General features: G+C 44.3%; 1 protein-coding gene across 12 annotated transcripts in view; it reads right to left on the bottom strand.

Annotated features, from left to right (window-relative positions):
- fam135a (family with sequence similarity 135 member A) overlaps positions 1-20907 on the bottom strand; it is a 253544-nt gene that overhangs the window by 59653 nt on the left and 172984 nt on the right. For 11 of the 12 annotated variants that reach the window (XR_011593824.1, XM_070884848.1, XM_070884853.1 and 8 more), the window contains one exon: positions 19160-19320. Coding sequence is in view for 11 of the 12 variants with exons in the window: in XM_070884848.1 (XP_070740949.1) it covers positions 19160-19320 (161 nt within the window). In the remaining variant the exon portion in view is untranslated. Of the gene's footprint in view, positions 1-5938; positions 6204-19159; positions 19321-20907 lie in introns of those variants that run through there. The other variant, XM_070884855.1, reaches the window with a different exon arrangement.

Here is a 20907-nt window from a genome sequence, read left to right on the forward strand (position 1 = left end):
GCCCTGAACAATAACGGAAAGGCAAAGAGCACCCAGCCCAAACAGTCCGCCCCACACCACTGCAACACCCCTTATAATAAAAACTTCTACACTCTACCCCAACTGGAGCCATATGATACACCGTCAGTGTTCTCGATCAGGCCAACATCGATGCACTGACCACACTCGACCAGCTCCATTGGGCGGGCCACATTGTCCGCATGCCGGACACAAGACTCCCAAAACAAGCGCTCTACTCAGAATTCCTACACGGCAAGCGAGCCCCAGGTGGGCAGAGGAAATGTTTCAAGGACACCCTCAAACCCTCCTTGATAAAGTGCAACATCCCTACCAACACCTGGAATCCTTGGCCAAAGACTGCCCTAAGTGGAGGAAGAGCATCCGAGAAGGCGCGGAGCACATAGAGTCTCGTTGCCGAGAGCATGCAGAAAGCAAGCGCAGGCAGCGGAAGGAGCGTGTGGCAAACCAAACTCCCCACCCACCCTTTCCTTCAATGACTGTCTGTCCCAACTGTGACAGAGACTGTAATTCCTGTATTGGACTGTACAGCCACCTGAGAACTCACTTTTAGAGTGGAAGTCTTCCTCGATTTTGAGGGACTGCCTATGATGATGATGAGGTACTATTACGGAAACACAGATTGTAATCCACAATTAGTCATCGCATATGCTATTCATCATTAATGTTCTATGCTAATACGGTTTGTATGCAATTTATAACATCCAAGTTCAGAGAAGAAATTTAATAAGATCGTGGTTCGGAACTAATACATGACACCAACCCCCTTGCATACAATCCCCAGGAAAGGCCCCATCCACGGGCCGAGCCATTCGCTGCCTGAGGGGAGGGAGCCGGGTTATTGCAACCGATGGAGGTCCCCGAAGGGGGAAATCAGGACTGCTGGTGAGCTCGGCAATGACTGGACCATGAGGGGAGGGGGCACCATTTCCTTGGATTGTGCTTGGAGACCTCCATGTGGCCAGAGCTAACGTCCCAAGTGCCCCAGGGCAGGCAGTAAACCAGGGCAGCTCTCCCCCAGTCCAGGCTGGGTTGTGTGTGACTGACAGCAGCTGGAGAGACTCTCAGTCTGGGCAAAGCTGAGCGGCCTTCTCAGCGCTCAGTCGTGCCCCCATCCACCAACATAACCAAAAAGGAGACGGTGTCCAAGTTAAAGAGTTGCTCACAGCACAGAAGTAGTGATATAATTTAATAATTCTCCTTCTAAAGTAAAGTGGTAGAAATGCCGAGTGTTTGCAGTCTGTCTGTTTCCAGGCATTCCTTTGGCCCCAATTTTTGATCAAAGCCGTTAAATAATAATACTGTCAAGTCAGATTAAGGCATCTCAGCAAGATTACGAATGCACATTTGCACAGAATGGTTCCTGAGCCCTGCCCTCCCAGGGTTAGAGTCCTGGGGGCACAGGTTCCAACCCCAATCTAAATCTTAACAGGGATGCTACCCAAGATTACCCAGCTTAATTACAATCCAGCAGATTTACATTCTAATTAATGAGTCAGTGCATCATTACAATTATAAATTTAATAATTTAATACTTACTCTTGCAGATGCCACGAGACTGTTCCAGCGCTTGCGGCACTGGTTTGGCTCTCTTATGTCCTGCCATATTTCGCTGGTATATCTGAGGAGGGCTGGGAGAGCTTCATTGGCTTTATCAGAAAAGGCTTTCGCCCTCCTTTTCCCTGCAACCTCCACAACATCACTCTCTCCCGACTCCTCATGTTCCATCTCCATTGCCTCGACACAACCTTCCTCTCTCTTCCCCCTCCCTGATGACCCTTGACCTCCCAAATCACGGGAAGAGCTCTTTGCCTGAAAAAATACCGCGCATGCGCAGAAAGACCATGCTATGGATGCCGGCCTTGCACGACTGAATACATTGCTATCGCCCATTTCACATCGCTAAGGCTATCGCCCAAATTAAAAAGGCGAAACTAGCGGTTTTTAAAATGGGCGATATTCCGGTGATCCTGAAAAATAAAACAACCAGTAACGCCAGAAATATCGCCTATTTTTGGGAGATAGAGATAATAATGGAAAGTCTAGCCCAATATAAATGCTAATTCTCTCTTCTTGCATCAAACAACTGAAATAATCAGGGGCAAATTAGAGGACTGCTTTTATAATAATAACCTAATAATCAACATGGCTTCAGAAGTTAAGATGCCACCTGATTAAAGTCCAGGGCTAGAATTTGCACTTCATCGCTGCCCGGTTTCTCAGCGGTATTGGCCATTTTGGGCGAGAACCTGGTCGGCGAACAATTCCCTACCTGAGGCACACCGGCGGTTTCAAAGTGCCGCTGGGGAGAAGACCGCTGGCGTGCAATGTCCACAGATCACCCTGGCGCGATCTTTGGCTGAGTGAGGACTCGTAGGTAAGTATAAAAAAATTACAAAAAATGCCCACGAGGACCAGCGGAGCTGGGCGGTAAGCATGTAGGTCTTCAAGAAAAAGATAAGTGATTGTTTTTTTACCATTTATTTTCAAAATCTGTTGGGGTGATTTAATTTTAAAATGTCTTGGGAATGTTTTGGGGATTTTTAAAGTGAGGTTTTATTTTGTTTTGCCCATTTTTAATTTTTCGCCCAGTTTCTTTAGCACCGCCCAATCTAGCTGAAATTACACTTTCCCGCCTAGATTGGGGGTGCAAAGCCCGTATTTTTCACTGGACGGATTTAAAAAATGTTTTTCGGGAAGTTAGCGCCGGTGATTATTTTCCCAGCGTAGCAGTTTTTGGGGCGGCAATTGGGCGCTGGCGGGCTTTGAGGAAATTCTAGCCCTTGACTTTATTTTCAGGAAATATCATGTGTGGATTATGGAAAGCCGAACATTGTGTTCCCAGCATTCCAGAAAGCCTCCAACAAAATTCCACACAAAGGGCATAAAAAGCAGAATTCTACAAAAAACCTGAAAACGAATAAGGAATTGGCTGATGGAAGGAAATGGAGGATACTTGTTAAGAGCAATAATGTTGAGGGCAGATGAAGGAACCAAGAAGATTGCCTTGAAGGTCAATGCTTGGATCCGCGTTGTTTGAAATGTGCATTGACTTGGAGTCAGAACTCAATTTAAATAGGTCAAGTTTTCAGACAGTATTAAATTGAGGGGGGGGGGGGGCGGGGGGAAAGCGGGAACATGCAGAGTTTTGAGAGGCACAAAATCAGTGACAAAATCTAAGTGGGCAGAGTGCCAGTTGAAATTTAATACTAAGCAGCATAAGGTACAACAACTAAAGAAAAAAAATGACATGGCATTTATACTCTGTAAATGGTATCAAACTAGCTATAGTGACGTTGAAGAAAACCTAAAAGTAGACCTAGACTTGGCACTCTACCGTGAAGCAGGAATCAAATAAAAATAGAGTTCTGAAAACATTGGTAATAGTATAGCATGGCAGGTATGGAGCATTACATGTTGATTCTTGACAGTGCTCGAGTCAGACCACACCTTGAATATAGTGCTAATTTTGGTCACAGATCCATTTAAAAGTGGAGGTGCTACAGAGAAGCCACTTGAGGCTAATTCCCAGCGTCAAGAGAATTGAGTTACAAGGAAAGACTGGAGAATTTGGGCTCTTTTAGCCTTAAAAGGAACTATACTATATGGATGGGTATAAGACAGTTAACAGTGCATTGTCATTATTAACTGATTGACCGAGATCTAAAGATAATCTATCTACTGGTTTCACAGTTAATGACAAACAGACAAGAATGCTGATGCCAATTTTGTAATAAAATCATGGTGCCAATTTAGTCTAATTTGTTCCATCACCAACAACAACTTGCATTTATATAGCAAAACTTCCGAGAGCACTTCACAAAAGCATTATCAATCAAAATTTGACACTGAGCCATAGAAGATTACATCAGGACAGATGACCAAAAGCTTGGCCAAAGAGGTAGGTTTTAAGGAGCATGGTAAAGAAGAGGAAGGAGAGGTAGAGGTTTAGCGAGGGAATTCCAGAGCTTGGGGCCAAGGGAGCTGAAGGAATGGCTGCCAATGGTGGCGCACAGAAAATTGGGGATACACAAGATGCCAGAATTGGGGGAGCGCAGAGATCTTGAAGGCTTGTAGGGCTGGAGGAGGTTACAGAGATGGAGGAGCGAGACCATGGAGACATTTGAAAACAAGGATGAGAATTTTAAAATTAAGGTGTTGCTGGACATGGAGACAATGTAGTGATCACAGGGATGACGGCTGAACGGGCAGCAAAGTGTTGGATGAGTTCAAGTTTATGGAGAGTGGAAGATGGGAGGTCGCCCAGGAGAGCATTGGAATAGTCTAGAGGTAACAAAGGCATGGATGAGGGTTTCAGCAGCAGATGAGCTGAGGGATGAACTGAGTTGGGCGCTGGAGGTAGAAATAGGCAGTTTTGGTGATGGAGTGGATATGGTGTCGGAAGCTCATCTCGGGGTCAAACACAACACCAAGGTTGCGAACGATTTCGCTCAGCTTCAAACAGATGCCATAGAGAGGGATGGAATCGGTGGCCTGGTAATGGAGTATGTGGCAGGGACCAAAGACAATGGCTTTGGTCTTCCAACTTGGGAGGAAATTTCTACTCACCCAATATTGGATGTCAGACAAGCAGTGCGCTATTTCAGAGTGGAGGAGTCAAGGGAGGTGGTGGTGAGATGGTGGTAGTTGAGTTTCGTCAGCGTACATATGGAACCTGACGTGTTTTCAGAGACTGTCGCTGAAGGGCAGCATGTAGATGAGAAATAGAAGGGGGCCAAGGATCGATCCTTAGGGGACTTCTGAGGTAACAGTGCAGGACTGTGAAGAGAAGCCATTGCATGCTGGCTACGATTTGATAGATAAGAATTGAATAAGGCAAGGACAGTCCTACCCAGCTGGACGACGGAGGGGAGGTGTGGTGGTCAACCATGTAAAAGGCTGCAGATAGGTCAAAAAGGATGAGGAGGGATAATTTACTATGGTCATAGTCACATAGAATGTTATTTGTGATTTTAATAATGTCCGTTTCAGTACTGTGATTGGAGGGAATCAAACATGCAATTGCAGGAAAGATAGGCATGGATTTGGGAGGCAACATGTTCGAGGACTTGAGAGGAAAGGGATGCTGGAAAGGTAGTTTGCAAGGAGAGAGAGGTTAAGGGTGGCGTCTTGGAGGAGAGGGATGATGCCAGCAGACTTCAAGGGGAGGGACAGTAAAGAAAGACTTAAGACTTGCATTTATATAGCACCTTTCACGACCACTGGACGTCTCGAAGCGCTTTACAGCCAATGAAGTACTTTTTGAAGTGAAGTCACTGTTGTAATGTGAGAAACGGAGCAGTCAATTGTGCACAGCATAAACAGCAATGTGATAATGAACAGGTAATCTGTTTTGTTATGTTGATTGAGGGATAAATATTGGCCAGGACACCGTGATAACTCCCTTGCTCGTCTTCGAAATAGTGCCATGGGATCTTTTATGTCCACCTGAAAGAACAGACGGGGTCTCGGTTTAACATCTCATCCGAAGGACAGCACCTCCGACAGTGCAGCACTTCCTCAGCACTGCACTGGAGTGTCAGTCTAGATTTGTGTGCTCAAGTCCCTGGAGTGGGACCTTCTGACTCAGAGGTAAGTGTGATACCCACTGAGCATCAGCTGACATTGAAGAGTACCTGAAGAGAGGGAACCATTACCAACGTCAGATAATGTGGGGGCCAGGAAGGGAAGTTGAGCGGTCAACAGTTTGGTGAGAATATGGTTGAGGGGGCAGGAGGCAGGTCTCATGGACATGAGTTTGGAGAGAGCACGATGGGAGATGGGAGAGCATCTAGAGAAAGACGTGAGGGCTAGGACGGCAGGGAACATTAGGTGAAAGGGAGGGAAATGGCAGAATCATTTGAAAGGATGGTCTCAATCTTTGAGACAAAAAGGTCCATCAGCTTCTTGCACTTGTTATTGGAGGTGAGAGTGGAGAAGGCACGGGAGCGTTGTTTAAAAAGACAGTTTGTGGTGCAGAAGAGAAGTCAGGATAACAGCAACAGCGCGACTCTTTTTAAGACACCAAATATGGTCAACCTTTCCTGATTCCTTTGACTTTTCCTTAACAACTCATTGGTATGAAGAGTGGACAGTAGCTCCTCCTATAAATCACCATATAATTTCTGACACCACAGTCAACCAGGATTCAACGTTGCAGTTGGGTGCTTCTCAACTCTTTAGACCTGGACAGGGATAATGTGATTCAAATCTCAAATCGTACTCGTTGACAAATACAAACCATATCCACTATTTTTGAATCATGCCAACTAACTAAGCTATCCGGCGGTCTATGGAATTTGCATACTGGTGATGACAATGTTCCAACATGCTAGAATCATATGAGTCTGCCTTTGCAAAATAATAACAGTATATTGAAACGGTAAATTCGGAATACTGCTTCAAAGTAAATCTCAAGAGCAGGTCACAGGATCTGGTGGAAGGAAATTTTGGACTGATTCAGGACCATCACACAGAGTCTGATCAAGACTTTAAAAAAAGAGTTCGGTGTAGGGTAAGCTAATAGAGGTAAAAACCTTGGAGTCACTCAAGGCACAGTTGGATACAGTGATGTAGGACGACTGTAGATTTTTCTAGATGTATAAGCTAAGGTTGGTTAAGATGGGCTGAATAATCCTCACTCCTGCATTTATTTTATGCTCTTGTAATGAACAGGGTACATGATCACGGAAAATTTAAGTTATCGAGTTAGGTAGCAAATTTCTGAATTATGAAATAAATTTTGATGAAAGGAATAATAGAACCCCTATTATAACGATAGAAGTGGCTGGTGCCAGATCTCCACCGAAGTGGCCATTAGTTATTCAATACTCCCGAGGAGAGATGCAATCCAATCAGAATGCATTATGATCATGCAGATTCTAAATGTTTATGCACTCTATTGCAGCATTTTGTTCTGGAGCACCATACAAATCTGGAATTGAAAGGAAATCTCCATCAAAAATATAGACTACAGTATAATGATCGATAGGTAAACATGCTGTGAATCATTGTGCCTTCAGCAATAGACTGCAGCCAGCTACTGCAATTAAGTAGTCTGAGCAAGATCCACCAACAGTGGTAAGGATGGTTCCCTGACAAGGGCCAAGGCCAATGGTACCAGAGGTTGAAGGACGCTGGCAACAAAATCTTGCTCATTTGAGTTTGCTTGCAGGCGCATCTCCCAAGCGAAGATCTAAACCCATTGATTTGAACTGTCTGGGAGAGGCAAGAGAATTACATTGAATATACAGCACAGAAACAGGGCATTCTGCCAAACCAGTCCTTCCCGGCAGTTATGCTCCAATTGAGCCTCCTCCCATCCTTCCTCATCTAATATCAGCGTAATGTTCTATTCTCTTCTCCCTCATGTACTTATCTAACTTCTCCTTAAATGCATCAATACCTTTCGCCTCAATTACACAGAACTACATGCATGCTAAACAGCGGAAGCAGCATGCTAGATAGAGCTAAGAGATCCCACAACAGATCAGATTAAAGCTCCGCTGTTCTGCCACAACTAGTCATTAATGGTGGTGGACGATTAAGCAACTAACAGGAGGAGGAGGTTCCATGAACATCCCCATCCTTAATAATAAAAAGCAGAAAATGCTGGAAATACTCAGCAGGTCAGGCAGCATCTGTGGAGAGAGAAACAGAGTTAATGTTTCAGGTCGATGACCATCCTTAATGATGGCGGAGCCAGTAATTGAGTGCAAAAGACAAGGCTGAAACGTTTGCACTATCTTTAGTCAGTAAAGTGCTGAGTGGATTCCCCATCACAGCCTCCTCCTGATGTCCCCACCATCACAGAAGCCAGTCTTCAGGCAATTTGATTCACTCCACGTGATATCAAGAAACGGCTGAGCACACTGGATACAGCAAAGTCTATGGGCCCCCAAAACATCCCAGCTGTTGTGCTGAAGACGTACCCCAGAACTGGCTGCGCCTCTAGCCAAGCTATTCCAGTATAGCTACAACACTGGCATCTATCTGACAAAGTGGAAAATTGCTCAGGTTATGTCCGGTTCACAAACAGCAGGACAATTCCAATCCAGCCAACTACCACCCTATCAGTCTCCTCTCAATCATCAAGAAATTTAATGGAAAACGAGTCATCATCAGTGCTATCAAGTGGCAGTAACTCACCAATAACCTGTTCACAGATGCTCAGTTTGGGTTCTGCTTCAGACCCCATTCCAGCCTTAGTTCAAACATGGACTAAAGAGCTGAATACCAGAGGCAAGGCGAGTGACCGCCCTTGACATCAAGGCAACATTTGACCAAGTGTGGCATCAAGGAGCCCTAGCAAAATTGAAGTCAATGGGAATCAGGGGAAAGCTCTCCACTGGCTGGAGTCATACTAGCACAAAGGAAGATGATTGAGCATGGGGATATTCATGGAGCCTCCTCTTCCCGTTTGTTGTTTAATGGTCCACCACCATTCATGACTGGAAGTGGCAGGACTGCAGAGCTTTAATCTGATCTGTTGGTTGTGGGATCGCTTAGCCTTTGTCTACAGCATGCTGCTTCCGCTTTTTAGCATTCATGTAGTCCTGTGTTACAGCTTCCCCAGATTGGCACGTCATTTTTAGGTACGCCTGGGGCTGATGCTGGCATGCACTCTTCATTGAACCAGAGTTGGGCCCCTGGCTTGATGGTAATGGTAGTGAGGGATATGCCGGGCCATGAGGGTACAGACTGTGCTGGAATACAATTCTGCTGCTGCTGATGGCCCACAGCGCCTCATGGATGCTCAGTTTTGAGCTGCTAGATATGTTCTGAATCTATCCCATTTAGCACAGTGGTAGTGCCACACAACATGATGGATGGTGTCCTCAGTGTGAAAACGGGACTTCGTCTCCACAATGACTGTGCGGTGGTCGCAGCCACCAATGCTGTCATGGACAGATGCATCTGTGACAGGAAGATTAGTGAGGATGAGGTAAAATAGGTTTTTCCCCTCGTGTTGATTTTCTCACTACCTGCCACAGGCCCAGTCTGGCAGCTAGTCTGGCATCAGGGCTCAGTCAGTAGTGATGCTATCGAGCCACTCTTGGGTGATAGACATTGAAGTCCCCTACCAGAGTACATTCTGTCCACTTGCAACTCTCAGTACTTCTTCCAAGTGGTGTTCAACATGGTACTGATTCATCAGCTGAGGGAGGGCAGTAGGTGGTAATCAACAGGAGGTTTCCTTGCCCATGCTTGAATCCCTGAGACTTCATGGGATCCAGAGTCAATGTTGAGGACTTCCAAGGGCACTCCCTCCCGACTGTATACCACTGCGCCACCACCCCCAGTGGGTCTGTCCTGCCGGTGGGACAGGACATACCAAGGGATAGTGATGGAGGAGTCTGCAATATTGGCTGAAAGGGATAATTCTGTGAGGATGACTATGTCAGGCTATGGCTTGACTAGTCTGTGGCACAGCTTTCCCAATTTTGGCACAAGTTCCCAGATGTTGGTGAGAAGGACTCTACAGCGTCGACTGGGCTGGGTGTGCCATTGTTGTGTCCGTAGCCGGTGCCGAGGTCGATGCCGTGTGGTCCATCGGGTTTTATTAAGCACATAAGCAATAGGAGGAGTAGGCCATACGGCCCCTCGAGCCTGTTCTGCCATTTAATACGATCATGGCTGATCCGATCATGGACTCAGGTCCACTTCCCTGCCCGCTCCCCATAATCCCTTAATGGTTAAGAAACTGTCTATCTCTGTCTTAAATTAATTCGATGTCCCAGCTTCCACAGCTCTCTGAGGCAGCAAATTCCACAGATTTGCAACCCACAGAAGAAATTCCTCCTCATCTCAGTTTTAAATGGGTGGCCCCTTATTCTAAGATCATGCCCCCGAGTTCTAGTCTCCCCCATCAGAGGAAACATCCTCTCTGCATTCACCATGTCAAGCCCCCTCATAACTTTACACGTTTCGATAAGATCACCTCTCATTCTTTAAAATTCCACTGAGTAGAGGTCCAACCTCCTCAACCTTTCCTCATAAGTCAACCCCTTCATCTCCGGAATCAACCGAGTGAACTGCCTCCAAAGCAAGTATATCCTTTCGCAAATATTGAAACCAAAACTGTACGCAGTATTCCAGGTGTGGCCTCACCAATACCCTGTATAACTGTAGCAAGACTTCCCTGCTTTTATACTCCATCCCCTTTGCAATAAAGGCCAAGATTCCATTGGCGTTCCTGATCACTTGCTGTACCTGCATACTAACTTACTGTGTTTCATGCACAAGTACCCCCAGGTCCCGCCGTACTGCAGCACTTTGCAATTTTTCTCCATTTAAATAACAACTTGCTCTTTGATCTTTTCTGCCAAAATGCATGACCTCTCACTATCCAACATTATACTCCATCTGCCAAATGTTTGCCCACTCACTCACTTAGCCTGTCTATGTCCTTTTGCAAAATTGTGTCCTCCTCACACATTGCTTTTCCTTCCATCTTTGTATCGTCAGTAAACTTGGTTACGTTGCACTTGGTCCCGTCTTCCAAGTCATAAATATAGATTGTAAATAGCTGGGGTCCCAGCACTGATCCCTGCGGCACCCCACTAGTTACTGATTGCCAACCCGAGAATGAACCATTTATCCCGACTCTCTGTTTTCTGTTAGTTAGCCAATCCTCTATCCATGCTAATATATTATCTCCAACCCCTGAACTTTTATCGTGCAGTAACCTTTTATGTGGCACCTTGTCAAATGCCTTCTGGAAGTTCAAATACACCACATTCACTGGTTCCCCTTTATCCACCCTGTTCATTACGTCCTGAAAGAATTCCAGAAAATTTGTCAAACATGACTTCCCCTTCATAAATCTATGCTGACTCTGCCTGACCGAATTATGCTTTTCCAAATGTCCCGCTACTGCTTCTTCAATAATGGACTCCAACATTTTTCGCAGCAGCCATTTCAGAGGGCAGTTAAGAGTCAACCACATTGCTGTGGGTCTGGAGCCACACATAGGCCAGACCGGTTAAGGGCGGCAGATTTCCTTCCCTAGAGCACATTAGTGAACGAGATGGGATTTACAATAATTGGGTAGTTTCATGGTCACCATCATTGATACTAGCTTTTTATTCCAGATTTATTTAATTAACTGAATTTAAATTCCCCAGCTGCTATGGTGGGATTTGAACTCAGGTCCCTCGATCATTAGTCCAGGCCTCTGGAACACTTGTCCAGTAACGTTACCATTATGCTACCGTTCCCGATATAGTTACTGTTGTGATGTCGGAAACGTGGCAGCCAATTTGCACACAATGAGCTCCCACAAACAGCAAATAGATAATGACCAGATAATCTGTTTCAGTGACGTCGATTGTACTGAAGTAAACATATCTTACATCTATGGCACATAATGGACTCTGGATCAGTTCCCATGGAGTGGAGGGTAGCTAATGTAACCCCACTTTTTAAAAAAGGAGGGAGAGAGAAAACAGGGAATTATAGACCGGTCAGCCTAACATCGGTAGTGGGTAAAATGATGGAATCAATTATTAAGGATATCATAGCAGCGGATTTGGAAATAGATGACATGATAGGTCCAAGTCAGCATGGATTTGTGTAAGGGAAATCATGCTTGACAAATCTTCTTTCCAGTAGAGTGGACAAGGGAGAACCAGTTGATATGGTGTATTTGGACTTTTGACAAGGTCCCACACAAGAGATTAATGTGCAAAGTTAAAGCACATGGGATTGGGGGTAGTGTGCTGACGTGGATTGAGAACTGGTTGGCAGACAGGAAGCAAAGAGTATGAGTAAATGGGTACTTTTCAGAATGGCAGGCAGTGACTAGTGGGGTACCGCAAGGTTCTGTGCTAGGGCCCCAACTGTTTACATTGTACATTAATGATTTAGACAAGGGGATTAAATGTAGTATCTCCAAATTTGCAGATGACACTAAGTTGGGTGGCAGTGTGAGCTGCGAGGAGGATGCTATGAGGCTGCAGAGTGACTTGGATAGGTTAGGTGAGTGGACAAATGCATGGCAGATGAAGTATAATGTGGATAAATGTGAGGTTATCCACTTTGATGGTAAAAACAGAGAGAGACTATTATCTGAATGGTGACAGATTAGGAAAAGGGGAGGTGCAATGAGACCTGGGTGTCATTTGGTACATCAGTCATTGAAGGTTGGCATGCAGGTACAGCAGGCGGTTAAGAAAGCAAATAGCATGTTGGCCTTCATCGCGAGGGGATTTGATTACAGGGGCAGGGAGGTGTTACTACAGTTGCACAGGGCCTTGGTGAGGCCACACCTGGAGTATTGTGTACAGTTTTGGTCTCCTAACTTGAGGAAGGACATTCTTGCTATTGAGGGAGTGCAGCGAAGGTTCACCAGACTGATTCCCGGGATGGCAGGACTGACATATCAAGAAAGACTGGATCAACTGGGCTTGTATTCACTGGAGTTCAGAAGAATGAGAGGAGATCTCATAGAAACCTTTAAAATTCTGATGGGTTTAGACAGGTTAGATGCAGGAAGATTGTTCCCAATGTTGGGGAATTCCAGAACCAGGGGTCACAGTCTAAGGATAAGGGGTAAGCCATTTAGGACCGAGATGAGGAGAAACTTCTTCACCCAGAGAGTGGTGAACCTGTGGAATTCTCTACCACAGAAAGTTGTTGAGGCCAATTCACTAAATATATTCAAAAAGGAGTTAGATGTAGTCCTTATTACTAGGGGGATCAAGGGGTATGGCGAGAAAACAGGAATGGGGTACTGAAGTTGCATGTTCAGCCATGAACTCATTGAATCATGGTGCAGCCTTGAAGGGCCGAATGGCTTACTTCTGCACCTATTTTCTATGTTTCTAATTAGTTTTCACAGATAGTCTGTGATCATCTTAAATTCTCCACATTTCAAAAATTGGTTTAGGAGGTAATGCACTGTTTTAGCCAGGGTAGCAATGGAGCTGAGGTGCACTACAATTTGACTTCAAGATCCCCTTTGTAAGGAAAAAGAAAAATACATCAGGATGGTTTAATAATCTTGATCATGATCTTGCAATACATGACCAAGGCTGGGAATCAACATCCAGGAGTATTCAACATTTAGGAAGGATAGACAGAAAGGAAAAGGAGGCAGGGTGGCATTGCTGGTTAAAGAGGAAATTAATGCAATAGTAAGAAAGAACATTATAGCTTGGATGATGTGGAATCGGTATGGGTGGAGCTGCGGAATACCAAGGGGCAGAAAACAGTAGTGGGAGTTGTGCACAGACCACCAAACAGTAGTAGTAAGGTTGGGGACAGCATCAAAGAAGAAATAAGGGATGCATGTAATAAAGGTACAGCAGTTATCATGGGTGACTTTAATCTACATATTGATTGGGCTAACCAAACTGGTAGCAATGCGGTGGAGGAGGATTTCCTGGAATGTATTAAGGATGGTTTTCTAGACTAATATGTCGAGGTACCAACCAGGGAGCTGGCCATCCTAGACTGGGTAATGTGAAATTAGCAATCTTGTTGTGCGATACCCCTTCGGGAAGACATATAACATGGTAGAATTCTTTATTAGGATGGAGAGTGACACAGTTAATTCAGAAACTAGGGTCCTGAACTTAAGGAAAGGTAACTTCGATGGTTTGAGGCGTGAATTGGCTAGAGTAGACTGGCAAATGATACTTAAATGGTTGACGGAGGATAGGCAATGGCAAACATTTAAAGATCACATGGATGAACTTCAGCAATTGTACATCCCTGTCTGGAGTAAAAATAAAACGGGGAAGGTGGCTCAACCGTGGCGAACAAGGGAAATTAAGGATAGTGTTAAATCCAAGGAAGAGGCATGTAAATTGGCCAGAAAAAGCAGCAAACCTGAGGACTGGGAGAAATTTAGAATTCAGCAGAGGAGGACAAAGGGTTTAATTAAGAGGGGGAAAATAGAGTACGAGAAGAAGCTTGCCAGGAACATAAAAACTGACTGCAAAAGCTTCTATAGCTATGTGAAGAGAAAAAGATTAGTGAAGACAAACGTAGGTCCTTTGCAGTTGGATTCAGGTGAATTTATAACTGGGAACAAAGAAATGGCAGACCAATTGAACAGATACTTTGGTTCTGTTTTCATGAAGGAAAACACAAATAAGCTTCCGAAAGTACTAGGGGACCGAGGGTCTAGTGAGGAGGGGGAACTGAAGGATATCCTTATTAGACGGGAAATTGTGTTAGGGAAATTGATGGGATTGAAGGCTGATAAATCCCCGGGGCCTGATAAGTACTCTGGGATGCAGACTAAGGAAGTGGTCCTAAAAATAGTGGATGCATTGGTGATCATTTTTCAACAGTCTATCGACTCGGGATCAGTTCCTATGGACTGGAGAGTAGCTAATGTAACACCACTTTTTAAAAAAGGGAGAGAAAACGGGTAATTATAGACAGGTTAGCCTGACATCAGTAGTGGGGAAAATGTTGGAATCAATTATTAAAGATGAAATATCAGTGCATTTGGAAAGTAGTGACAGGATCGGTCCAAGTCAACATGGATTTATGAAAGGGTGGTGTATTTGGACTTTCAAAAAGCTTTTGACAAGGTCCCACACAAGGGTTGGTGTGCAAAATCAAAGCACATGGTATTGGGGGTAATATACTGACGTGGATAGCAAACTGGTTGGCAGACAGGAAGCAGAGTCGGGATAAGCGGGTCCTTTTCAGAATGGCAGGCAGTGACTAGTGGAGTGCTGCAGGGCTCAGTGCTGGGACCCCAGCTCATTATAATATACATCAATGGTTTGGATGAAGGAATTGAGTGTAATATCTCCAAGTTTGCAGATGACACTAAACTGGGTGGCGGTGTGAGCTGTGAGGGGGACGCTAAGAGACTGCAGGGTGACTTGGACAGGTTAGGTGAGTGGGCAAATGCATGGCAGATGCAGTATAATGTGGATAAATGTGAGATTATCCACTTTGGGGGTAAAAACACAAAGACAGAATATCTGAATGGTGGCAGATTAGGAATAGGGGAGGTGCAACGAGACCTGGGTGTCATGGTACATCAGTCATTGAAAGTTGGCATACAGGTACAGCAGGCGGTAAAGAAGGCAAATGGTATGGTGGCCTTCATAAGAACATAAGAATTAGGAACAGGAGTAGGCCATTTAGCCCCTCGAGCCTGCTCCGCCATTCAATAAGATCATGGCTGATCTGGCCGTGGACTCAGCTCCACTTACCCGCCCTCTCCCCGTAACCCTTAATTCCCTTATTGGTTAAAAATCTATCTATCTTTGACTTGGAAACATTCAATGAGCTAGCCTCAACTGCTTCCTTGGGCAGAGAATTCCAGATTCACAACCCTCTGGGAGAAGAAATTCTTTCTCAACTCGGTTTTAAATTGGCTCCTCCGTATTTTGAGGCTGTGCCCCCTAGTTCTAGTCTCCCCGACCAGTGGAAACAGCCTCTCTGCCTCTATCTTGTCTATCCCTTTCATGATTTTAAATGTTTCTATAAGATCACCCCTCATCCTTCTGAACTCCAACGAGTAAAGACCAAGTCTACTCAATCTGTCATCATAAGGTAACCCCTCATTTCTGGAATCAGCCTAGTGAATCGTCTCTGTACCCCCTCCAAAGCTAGTATATCCTTCCTTAAGTAAGGTGACCAAAACTGAACGCAGTACTCCAGGTGCAGCCTTACCAAAACCTTATACAGTTGCAGCAAGACCTCCCTGCTTTTGTACTCCATCCCTCTCGCAATGAAGGCCAACATTCCATTCGCCTTCCTGATTACCTGCTGCACCTGCAAACTAACTTTTTGGGATTCATGCACAAGGACCCCCAGGTCCCTCTGCATCTCAGCATGTTGTAATTTCTCCCTATTCAAATAATATTCCCATTTACTGTTTTCCCCCCCCCCCCCCCCCCCCAAGGTGGATGACCTCACACTTCCCGACATTGTATTCCATCTGCCAAACCTTCGCCCATTCGCTTAACCTATCCAAATCTCCTTGCAGCCTCTGAGTCCTCTACACAACCCGCTTTCCCACTAATCTTGGTGTCATCTGCAAATTTTGTTGCACTACACTCTGTCCCCTCTTCCAGGTCATCTATGTATATTGTAAACAGTTGTGGTCCCAGCACTGATCCCTGTGGCACACCACTAACCACTGATTTCCAACCCGAAAAGGACCCATTTATCCCGACTCTCTGCTTTCTGTTAGCCAGCCAATTCTCGATCCATGCTAATACATTTCCTCTGACTCCGCGTACCTCTATCTTCTGCAGTAACCTTTTGTGTGGCACCTTATTGAATGCCTTTTGGAAATCTAAATACACCACATCCATCAGTACACCTCTATCCACCATGCTCGTTATATCCTCAAAGAATTTCAGTAAATTAGTTAAACATGATTTCCCCTTTATGAATCCATGCTGCGTCTGCTTGATTGCACTATTCCTATCTAGATGTCCCGCTATTTCTTCCTTAATGATAGTTTCAAGCATTTTCCCCACTACAGATGTTAAACTAACCGGCCTATAGTTACCTGCCTTTTGCCTGCCCCCTTTTTTAAACAGAGGCGTTACATTAGCTGCTTTCCAATCCGCTGGTACTTCCCCAGAGTCCAGAGAATTTTGGTAGATTATAACGAATGCATCTGCTATAACTTCCGCCATCTCTTTTAATACCCTGAGATGCATTTCATCAGGACCAGGGGACTTGTCTACCTTGAGTCCCATTAGCCTGTCCAGCACTACCTCCCTAGTGATAGTGATTGTCTCAAGGTCCTCCCTTCCCACAATTCTGTGGCCTGCAAATTTTGGCACGGTTTTTGTGTCTTCCACTGTGAAGACGGAAGCAAAATAATTGTTTAAGGTCTCAGCCATTTCCACATTTCCCATTATTAAATCCCCCTTTTCATCTTCTAAGGGACCAACATTTACTTTAGTCACTCTTTTCCGTTTTATATATCTGTAAAAGCTTTTACTATCTGTTTTTATGTTTTGCGCAAGTTTACCTTCGTAATCTATCTTCCCTTTCTTTATTGCTTTTTTAGTCATTCTTTGCTGTTGCTTAAAATTTTCCCAATCCTCTAGTTTCCCACTAACCTTGACCACCTTATACGCATTGGTCTTTGATTTGATACTTTCCTTTATTTCCTTGGTTATCCACGGCTGGTTATCTCTTCTCTTGCCGCCCTTCTTTTTCACTGGAATATATTTTTGTTGTGCACTATGAAAGAGCTCCTTAAAAGTCCTCCACTGTTCCTCAATTGTGCCACCGTTTAGTCCTTGTTTCCAGTCTACTTTAGCCAACTCTGCCCTCATCCCACTGTAGTCCCCTTTGTTTAAGCATAGTACGCTCGTTTCTGACACAACTTCCTCATCCTCAATCTATATTACAAATTCAACCATATTGTGAACACTCATTCCGAGAGGATCTTTTACGAGGAGATCGTTTATTTTTCCTGTCTCATTACACAGGACCAGATCTAAGATGGCTTGCTCCCTTGTAGGTTCTGTTACATACTGTTCTAAGAAACAATCCCGTATGCATTCTATGAATTCCTCCTCCAGGCTACCCATTGCGATTTGATTTGACCAATCGATATGTAGGTTAAAATCCCCCATGACTACTGCGTTCCTTTTCACATGCCTCCATTATTCCCTTGATTATTGCCCGCCCCACTGTGAAGTTATTATTTGGGGGCCTATAAACTACGCCGACCAGTGACTTCTTCCCCTTACTATCTCTAATCTCCACCCACAATGATTCAACATTTTGTTCATTGGAGCCAATATCATCCCTCACAACTGCCCTGATATCATCTTTTATTAACAGAGCTACCCCACCTCCTTTCCCTTCTTACCTATCTTTCTGAATCGTCAGATACCCCTGTATGTTTAATTCCCAGTCTTGGCCACCCTGCAACCATGTTTCTGTAATGGCCACCAAATCATACCCATTCATAGCTAGGGGATTTGAGTATAGGGGCAGGGAGGTCTTACTGCAGTTGTACAGGGCCTTGGTGAGGCCTCACCTGGAATATTATGTTCAATTTTGGTCTCCTAATCGGAGGAAGGACGTTCTTGCTATTGAGGGAGTGCAACGAAGGTTCACCAGACTGATTCCCAGGATGGCCGGGCTGACATATAAGGAGAGACTGGATCAACTGGGCCTTTATACATTGGAGTTTCGAAGGATGAGAGGGGATCTCATAGAAACAAAGAAGATTCTGATGGGACTGGACAGATTAGATGCAGGAAGAATGTTCCCAATGTTGGGGAAGTCCAGAACCAGGGGACACAGTCTAAGGATAAGGGGTAAGCCATTTAGGACTGAGATGAGGAGAAATTTCGTCACTCAGAGTTGTTAACCTGTGGAATTCCCTGCCGCAGAGAGTTGTTGATGCCAGTTCATTGGATATATTCAAGAGGGAGTTAGATATGGCCCTTACAGCTAAAGGGATCAAGGGGTATGGAGAGAAAGCAGGAAAGGGGTACTGAGGGAATGATCAGCCATGATCATATTGAATGGTGGTGCAGGCTCGAAAAGCCGAATGGCCTACTCCTGCACCTATTTCCTATGTTTCTATGTGAGAAATCCAAGTGTGTGGATACCAGGATAAAACATGGACTGACTCTCAACGTATAAGCTTACCCATGAAGAATGGTGATTTCAGCAAGCTACTAGAGGCCTACGGTCACTAATGGAACTGCACCCAAGCATAAGCCACTGCTTTCAAGAGGAGGTGTAAAGAAACTATCAGAGGTAAAAATTAGATGGTCATGCTATTAGTCGGACTGAGATTCAAATTTGTCCAAAGGCGAAATGCCAGCATTTTAACTCACTGCTCCAACCAGCATTCATGCCTTTGGCTTTCAGTTTGTGCTATTCACAACTCCACTCCAACAATCTGGTTTGGAAGGACTTGAGGATTTTAACAGAGTACAAATTGCCAAGTCTAGATTTGTACTACAAGTTTCCAGGCCGACAAGAAGAATGATTTCAAAACATTCTACACTTCTGTAAATTTTCAATTGGCATTGGTTAGCAATCAAGGCTGTTGATTTGTGGCTCTCAAGGAAAAATGAGACAGGTAACAGTTTAAAAAAAAACATATTTTTGCAATATTGAATAGCACAGGTTTAGTTGAGTTCTGATGTTACCCTAATAGTTCCTTTTATTAACATACCATCCAATCCATGGACACAAACTATTAGATGAATGCCATCTTCCAAGTTCTCGTCCTCCTCCAAGCTGAAGTATGGGATTGTGGAAGCCAAATCAGAAACATCACTGTACATAAAACCAGGAAACTTCAGTAGCTTCAACTCTTCTTTTGCCTGGAGGAAACTACAAATCGGAACAGATTTATTAGTTTTATCCATTTAAAAAGTCAATAATCTAATTTAGTTATAATGGTATATTACTTACTGTATATACAGCCTTCCTTACACTGACTGATACTCAACCTCCACAAACTATGAATCATTTTGCTCACACATGACAAACCATTTAAAATACCTCAAGGTCCAAATGTTTTGGGAATGATTTTCCTGAGAAACCTAGTACAGTAACAGAATAGTCCAGAGATCTTTCTCAACCACTAACTGAGTGGTACGTACAAACCAAGTGTACCAAAATAGTAGGAAAGTGGAAATTGGAGCTCTGATAGAAGTGAAACTTAAGGTCACTTTGGTCGAGAACACCAAAATGTTTATGTTCCAGAGTAATCAGATCTAGTCAGTAATGCTTAGTGCACAAGTGCAAACTGGCTGCCTTTCAAACATTCTGGAAAGGCATTACAGGGTATATGCATATTGGCCCACAAAGTGCCACTGTGAGGGCCAAAAATGTGCTTCAACTTAATCTGGAGGATCATACACTTCCAGTAAGTGCCACAAGAAGATACACTTCACTACCACATTAGCTAGCTTTTGCTCAGTGATTGAAATGGTATTTCAAAAGGTAAACAATAACTATCTAGACTGATGAAATCATTTTATTAATTTACTTAACAGTCTCATGCCGCTCTCAGAATGCTACCAATGAGTGACAGTCATTACAATTAAGACATGCTGAAATCAAGTTAAAATAAAGGCAGTTTTTGTCATTGCTGCATCCGGCTGATGTTGAATTGTGAATCTTCCATATGGGAGAACGCATGATTTATATCGATAGCTATACTGGAAAATTTGCAGTAGGGTGACCATTGAGCTTTCCCTTCCAGATGAAGGTGTTCAAGCGAACAAGACTTCAGCACTTTTTGATGCTATGTAAAGCAACAGAAATAAAACTCTACATTTTCCTGGCTAAACTGCTAGACATGTGCCGATGACATTAAGCTCCACCTCTCCACCACCACTGTCAACCACCTCAATACCTCTATGTTGACAGGTTGCTTGTCAGATATCCTGTCTTGAATCAGCTGAAATTTCCTCCAATTAAACATTGGGAAGACTGAAGCTATTTTCAGCCACACCATAAACTCCTTATCTCACCACCAATTCCATTCCCCTTCACAGCCACGAGCTAATGCTGAAAAAGACTGCGTAAGATCTTGGTATTCTATTTGAGCTTGAGCTGACTCTCTGACCCCATAAACACTCCATCACAAAGAACTTCCACTTCCACAACATCACTCGACTCCGCCACTGCCTCAGCCCATCTTCTGCTGAAACCCTGTTCTGCCATTTAATTAGATTATATCTGATCTGTATCTCAACTCCATCTATCCGCCTTGGTTCCAAAACCCTTAATACCCACGCCTAGCAAAAACCTATCAATATCAGCTTTGAAATTTTCAATTGACCCCCAGCCTCAATAGCCTTTTGGGAGTGTTGCAGATTTCCACTACCCTGTGTGTGAAGGAATGTTTCCTGACATCACCCCTGAACGACCTAGCTGTAATTTGAAGGCTATGGTCCCTTGTTCTGGACT

Source organism: Pristiophorus japonicus, chromosome 7 (assembly GCF_044704955.1).
Source record: "Pristiophorus japonicus isolate sPriJap1 chromosome 7, sPriJap1.hap1, whole genome shotgun sequence".
Lineage (NCBI taxonomy): Eukaryota > Metazoa > Chordata > Chondrichthyes > Pristiophoridae > Pristiophorus > Pristiophorus japonicus.